The sequence below is a fragment of the Portunus trituberculatus genome, chromosome 3 (assembly GCF_017591435.1).
Source record: "Portunus trituberculatus isolate SZX2019 chromosome 3, ASM1759143v1, whole genome shotgun sequence".
Classification (NCBI taxonomy): domain Eukaryota; kingdom Metazoa; phylum Arthropoda; class Malacostraca; order Decapoda; family Portunidae; genus Portunus; species Portunus trituberculatus.
In genome coordinates this window covers 7,035,255-7,042,754 of record NC_059257.1, presented here as the reverse complement: position 1 = coordinate 7,042,754, position 7,500 = coordinate 7,035,255, and the positions used below count along the sequence as shown (strand labels likewise).

Below are 7,500 nucleotides of genomic sequence, written 5' to 3'. Positions count from 1 at the left end.
GTGATTTTGTACAGATTCAGAAACTCATGGAAGGATTAAAATAGTGAAGACTGCGGCCATTAATCTTCTGATCTCCATAAACCCTTCCTAATGTCAACAAAATCGTTTAATTATACCTAAAACTCATGTAGAAATGCGTTCCAGTACTGAAGGGGTTAATAAGGAAATACACTTCATGAGAAAATAGAGGAAAACATGCAAAACTTTATACTTTAAAGTAGAAATCATATTAATCTGCCAATAGTACCATCAAACAACCCTTAAAAACCCGTGTGACTGAAACAATAGTCTTTTGAAAATATGTTATGTGGCCACGATTTTTCAAAGCCAACAGGGAAGACAAACCTTTTTTCGTAAGATTGATTGATTGATAAGGTAGATATCATATTAATCTGTCAATAGAACCATCAAACTGCCCTTAAAAAACCGAGTTATTGAAACAAGAGTCTTTTAGAAATAAAACTTATGTCGCAACTATTTTTCAAAGTCCACAGTTATGAGGAACTTTGTTCGTAAGAGTGTTTTTGCTGATTATAAGGTAAAAATCAAGTTAGTCTGTCAATGGAACCACGAAACTAACCTTAAAAAATCTTGTTTCTGAAACAAAAATCTTTTAGAAATATAATTTATGTGGTCACTATTTTTCAAAGTCCACAGTTATGAGAAACTTTGTTCGTAAGAGTGTTTTTGTTTTTCATTTGGTAGATATCATGTTAATCTGTCAATAGAACCATCAAACCTCCCTTAAAAACCCTGGGACTGAAGCAAGAGTCTTATTGAAATATAGGTTATGTTGCCACAATTTTCAAAATTCACAGATATTAGAAGGTTGGTTCGTATGAGTGTTTTTGCTATATATAAAGTAGAAATCATATTAATCTCTAAATAGAAATATCAAACTACCCTTAAAAACCTGTGTGACTGAAACAAGAGTCTTTTGAAAATATAAGTTATGTGGCCACAGAGATGATAAGGTTTATCCGTAAGGGTGTTTTTGCTATTGATAGAATAGAAATCATGTTAATCTGTCAATGGAACCATCAAACTACCTTTACAAAACAGTGTTACTGAAAAGAGTCTTTTAGAAATACAATAATTTATGTGGCCAATATTTTCAAAGTCCACAGTTATGAGGAACTTTGTGCGTAAGTGTTTTTGCTTTTCGTTAGGTAAATATCATGTTAATCTGTCAATAGAACCATCAAACCTCCCTTAAAAACCCTGGGACTGAAGCAAGAGTTTTATTGAAATATGTTATGTTGCCACAATTTTCAAAATTCACAGATATTAGAAGGTTGGTTCGTATGAGTGTTTTTGCTAGGTAGAAATTAGAAATCATATTCATCTGTCAATAGAACTATCAAACTAGCCTTAAAAATCCATGTAACTGAAAGAAGAGTGTTTTTAAAATATAGGTTATGTGGCCACTACTTTTCAAAGTCCACAAAGATGAGAAAATTTATCCGTTAGAGTGTTTTTGCTATTGATGAGGTAGATATCATGTTAATCTGTCAATACAACCATCAAACTGCCCTTAAAAACCTGTGTGACTGAAACAAGAGTCTTTGAAAATATAGGTTATGTGGCCACTATTTTTCAGAATCCACAAAGATGATAAATTTTCTGCGTAAAAGTGTTTTTGCTATTGATAAGGTAGAAATCAAATTAATCTGTCAATGGAACCATGAAGCCTCCCTTAAAAAACCGTGTTACTGAAACAAAAATCTTTTAGAAATGCAGCTTATGTGGCCACTTTTTTTTTTAAGTCTAGAGTTATGAGGAACTTTGTTAGTAAGAGTGTTTTTGCTTTTCATTTGGTAGATATCATGTCAATCAGTCAATAGAACCATCAGACCTCCCTTAAAAACCCGTGTGACTGAAACAAGAGCCTTATTAAAGTATAGGTTAAGTTGCATTAATTTTCAAAACCCACAATTATGAGGAGCTTAGTTCGTATGTTTTTTTTTTTTTTTTTTTTGCTATATATAAGTATTTACGTATCATTTTTTTCTCTCTTTTTATCATCCAAAACTTTTCTTCTTCTTTCTCTCCCTCTCTTCTCTCACTTTCTCCCTCCTTCTCTCACTATACCTCCCTCCTCCTCTCCTTTCATCCTTTCATTATACTTTTTCACACTCCTTACTAACCATCCTTTCTCTCACAATCTCTTCCCTTACTCCTCTCTCTCTCTCTTCTGTCTTCTCTTACTCCTCTCCCTCTCCCTCTTCCTCTCTCCCTCCAGTGAACAGAAGGACAACCAAAGGGCGCGAGAGACACACAGAATGAGCACTGACTTCCGCCGGGGCTTCAATCAAAAGATATCACGAATGGATGAAGCTTTGATGCAGTTCACGGACACGCAGGTAAGACGATGTGCAGAGGAACGATACTACAGCAGAAGACTTTCCCTCCACCCACCTAAATTCATATGTCACTTCTATTATTCATTATTGGGAAGAATAAGAGAAGTAGTAGAGATTTTAGATAGTACAGTAGAAGAATTCCTCCCCACCCACTTCGCCTCAACTTTTTTTTTATATATTGTTAGGAAGAGGAGGAGGAGGAAGAGAAGTAGATGGTGGTAGAGAAATTAGATAGTACAGTAGAAGATTTTCTCCCCACCCACCTCAACTTAAATAACACTTATATTATATATTGTTAAGAAGAGGAGGAAGAAGAGGAGGAGGAGTAGAGATTTTAGATAGTACAGTAAAAGACTTCCCTCCACCCATCCACTTCATTTACTAATCCATTTTTATATTAGGAAAAAAGAAGAGGAGGAAGAAAAAAATAGTAATAAATAAAATTAGGTCAAACAAAAATAATAATAAACAAAATAAAAGAAGATAAATAAAGGAGGAAGACAAGGAAAATTATGCTAATTGGTGAGGTAAAGAATTAAGATAGAAGTGTAGAAGGCTTTCTCCCCTAACCTACCACTTCCTTTGAAACTGTTGAAAAAAAAAAGGAAGAGAAGTAGGAAGAGAACAGTAAATCAATAAACAAAAAAAAAGAAATGAAAACGGGAAGAGGGAGAAAAGAAGAACTAAGATAACAATGATGATGGTAATGAATATAGACAACGAAGAGGAAGATGATACAAATAGATGCAAAAATATAAAAAACTTAAAATAAACGAAATAAAAACATGAAAAAAAACAAGAAAAAGGAAAGAGAAAGAAAACAATAATAGTGAAAATAGACAACGAGGAGGAAGATGATAAAAAGAGATGCAAAAAAAGACAAAAATAGAAAAAATAAAACAGAACAAAAATAAAAAAAAAAGAAAGTAAATAAGAAAATAGCGAAAACGGAAGAGGAGGAAAAAAATTAAGATAATAATGATGATAGTAATGAAAATAGACAACGAGGAGGAAGATGATGCAAAAAAAAACCACGAAAACAACAAACAAACTCATCTCTCTCTCTCTCTCTCTCTCTCTCAGGCGGCGTTCTGCAAGGAGCTTCGAGACAACCTTGGGGCGCGCCTGGGGAAGAGAGGGCAGGAACTCGAAGCGCTCTCGGATCAAATTGCTTCACTCGTTCGAACCACCACGACCCAAATCACTTCGCTCGAGAAAGTGGCTTCGGATCAGGTGTGTGTGTGTGTGTGTGTGTGTGTGTGTGTGTGTGATCTGTCATGTCCTTCACTCACGTACATGTGTGTGTATGAATATTCTTTCCGTGTGTGTGTGTGTGTGTGTGTGTTTATTTGTTTATTTTGTTTTATACTTGTGGAAACTGACACATTATATCTTCCTTTTCTTCCTACTCTTCCTCTTCTTCCTCTTCCTCTTCCTCCTTCTTCTCCTCTTCCACTTCTTCCTCCTCTTTATTATATTTTGTTCTTTCTTATCTATTTATTTGTTTTCCTCCTCCTCCTCCTCCTCCTCCTCCTCCTCCTCCTCCTCCTCCTCCTCCTCCTCCTCCTCCTCCTCCTCCTCCTCCTCCTTATTAACATCATGTTTTTCCTTCTTTATTTTCTTATCTATTTACCTCTTCTTTTTCCTCCTCCTCGTCACCTTTATCATCACTTTTATTTACTTATCTATCTTCTTCTTCTTCTTCTTCTCCTTCTCCTCCTCCTCCTCCTCCTTTTTTTTCCTTCTTCTTCATCTTGTTCTTGTTTTGCTTGTTCTTTTTCTTCATCATCATCATCATCATCATCTTCTTCTTCTTCTCCTTTCTTTTCTTCTTCTTTTTCTTCTTCTCCTCATTCTTCATCATCACCATCATCCTTTCTACTTTTCCTCCTCCTCCTTTTTCTCATCTTTCTTCTCCTTCTTCTTGTTCTTCCTCTTCTTCTTCTTCTTCTCCTTCCTCCACTCAGATGTACGCGGGGCAGAGCAGCATTGAGAAGACACTGGCCATCACACAAGCCATTAGGGACTCACAGCTGCGGGCCATACAGAACTACCACAAGCAGACCTTTCTCCCTGTCGCCGCTGCCATCGCCACTATTCTCACGGAGCAGGCCTCGGCGCTCACCTCAATGGGAGTGGAGCTTATCACGAAGGTACGGTGGTGGTGGTGGTGGTGAGGTATGTTTACGCTAACTTCAGAAATCGCTTCCTTCTCTCACTGCGAGCCATTTACAAAGACTACAGACACGATTAGCCGAGTTTTAGAAGAGTATTTGTTCCTGTTTTGTTCTTTTGATATCATTTCCTCCTTCTCTTCCTCCTCTTGCCCTTCCTCTTCCTCCTCTTGCTCCTCCTCCTCCTTCTCCTTCTCCTCCCTTTTTATACTTCTCTTCTTTTTACTCTCTTAAACTCTTCTTTTCATGTCTTTATTCTTTATCCAGTCACATAACCTCCTTCTCCTCCTCCTCCTCCTCGCTACATAACCTCCTTCCTCCTCCTCCTCCTCTTCTTTCTCCTCCTCTTCATCTTCCTCTTCTTTTATCATCTTACGGTTTTTTTTCACCTCTTAATTCTTTATCCTGTCACCTAATCTCCTCCTCCTCCTCCTCCTCCTCCTCCTCCTCCTCCTTCTCCTCCTTCCTACATAACCCCACTCTTCCTCCTCGTTGTACAGGTTGAGATGCTGCAAGACGTGTTTCTGACCTATGCCACGAGAGAGGCGGACACACTCAAGAAACTGACGCAGGATGTGGAAATGTTTTCAGCCAAGCACAGTAACCTCGTGGCGCGCACCCGGGACCACTCTAACCAAATCTACCTGAGTGCTGAGAGCTTCGTCAGGGTAAGCACTACAGATCACAAACGATGGATAAGGAGGTGTCAAGCTTGGTCACATTTTTCAGTACTGAGACTCATTTTTTTTACTGTGAGATTTGTGTAAGATTAGGCCATTTTATTGACATCAGCAAGGGTCTATGGAGGTCAGAAGATTAATGGCCACACTCTTCACTATTTTAACTCCTTCAGTACTTAAACACATTTTTTACCTTGAGTTTTGTGTACTATTTGGCCATTTTATTGACATTAGCAAGGGTTTATGGAGGTTAGAAGATTAATGGCCACAGTCTTCATTATTTTAACCCCTTCAATACTGGGACACATTTTTTACCTTGAGATTTGTGTACCATTAGACCATTTTATTGATATTAGCAAGGGTCTATGGAGGTCAGAAGATTAACAGCCACAGTCTTCACTATTTGATCCCCCACATGAGTTTCTGAATCTGTATAAAATCCCAAAATAGTCACTAGAATGAATATGGAAACGCGTCATGGTACTGAAGGGGTTAAGTAGATAGAAAACATATATTTAGTTTTGTCCTTCGTTTTTCTTCATTTTTTCGTCATAGTGAGTAAAAAGCAACGTAAAAAGAAGCAAAATGATGGATGAAGAGAGAGAGAGATGTGATAAACAGAAATGAGTGAGAGAATAATGAGAGAAAGAGGAAAGGGAGAGAGGAATGGTTAGTGTGGAAGATTAGTGATGTAAGGAAGAAGAAGAAGAAGAAGAAGAAGAAGAAGAAGAAGAAGAAGAAGAATAGGAAAGAAGAAGAAGAAGAAGAGGAAAAAAGAAGAAGAACAAGAAGAAGAAGAAGAAGAAGAAGAAGAAGAAAACCCATTGTATCATTAGCCTCGGTTCCTTTGATGTCCGTTTGTTTTCCTTTTTTTCCCTCCCTCTCTTTCTATCTCTTATTCACTCTTTCCTCTCCCTTACCTCCACTCCCCCTCTCTCTCTCTCTCTCTCTCTCTCTCTCTCTCTCTCTCTCATTACTTTAAATTTTACCTACATTTTCCTAACCTAACCTAATCTAACTTCACCTCACCTCGTTTTCTTTGTCCCAGGAGATACAGAACAGGATGAACAACGTGGTGAAGGAGCTGGTGTTGATCAGGATGCAGAGCCAGACCTTCATCTCAGCAAACAATGACTCCCACAATGATATCTCCTTCAGGTGAGTGGACAGAGAGAGAGAGAGAGAGAGAGAGAGAGAGAGAGAGAGAGAGAGAGAGAGAGAGAGAGAGAGAGAGAGAGAGAGAGAGAGAGAGAGAGAGAGAGATTTGAAACATTTTAATATCCCATACATATAACTAAATATTATGTATATGTATATAATCACAAAATAATCGCTATCATGTTTGGAAGCCCTTTTAAAACCAATCTTTTTGGGTAACAATAAGAAAAGGAAAGAAATAATTAATAAGAATAAAAAAAATAGATAAATAAATAAATACATACATAAAAAAAGGGAAAAACTGAGCAAATTGCCACAATAAAACAGAAGTTAATGTACAGGATCGTGAATCAATGAAGTAATTTTACATAGTAGTGATAATAATAAAAACAGTAGTAGTGGTAGTAATGATGATAGTAACAGTATGGTCATGATAGTAATGTGAGTATTGAGTGGTAGGAAAACACAAGTTGAGACAAGACAAGGTACTTCATTCTCTTTCTCAACTTTCTCAATTTTCCTACCAATTAACACTCGCATTGTCTTCACCTCAACAATGATAGTAATGCTAATATTGGTCACAGAATAACATAGCATTAGTAACAACAATAGTAAAAAGTTTTGAGAATTGATAGTAACAATATTTATAAACAATACATGAAGTAAGTTGGCTTAATAGTTAGATAGTGACAAAAAGATAATAATAACAATAATAAAAAGAATTGAACACAGAATACTATAGAATCCACCATAACAATATTGAAAAGACATGAGGATTGAATGCTACAAAGAATACGACCAAATCATGATGGATAAAGATGAATTAGTGAGTAGATAGTATATAGTAGATAGTATATATTCCTTAAATCTATTCTTGAATGGGCTGAGTCAAGGAGCAAATTGAATATATTGAGGAGATCCATATTAAAACTCCCAGATAAGCTACTGAATGTCCAAACTTAGACAGACGATGGAGGGGCAGTCTTAGATCATCGCGGTGACGGGTGCCAATATCATGAGATCGAGGAAGGCTGTGTCTATTTGTTTTACTTAAATACACAAATGTGAATATCGCAAGCTTCGTTGTAGCATTTAGTTTTAGCAGCCTGGTGTGCCTAAAAGAGA

The 7,500-nt window shown here is 36.9% G+C and overlaps 1 protein-coding gene across 1 annotated transcript in view; it reads left to right on the top strand.

The window, feature by feature from the left end:
• The window catches only part of LOC123509750 (serine-rich adhesin for platelets-like), a 51,533-nt gene that overhangs the window by 33,404 nt on the left and 10,629 nt on the right, over window positions 1–7,500 (top strand). Inside the window, 5 exon segments of the mRNA XM_045264271.1 lie at window positions 2,243–2,363; window positions 3,447–3,596; window positions 4,331–4,516; window positions 5,038–5,205; window positions 6,266–6,375. Of these exon segments, the coding sequence (XP_045120206.1) occupies window positions 2,243–2,363; window positions 3,447–3,596; window positions 4,331–4,516; window positions 5,038–5,205; window positions 6,266–6,375 (735 nt within the window).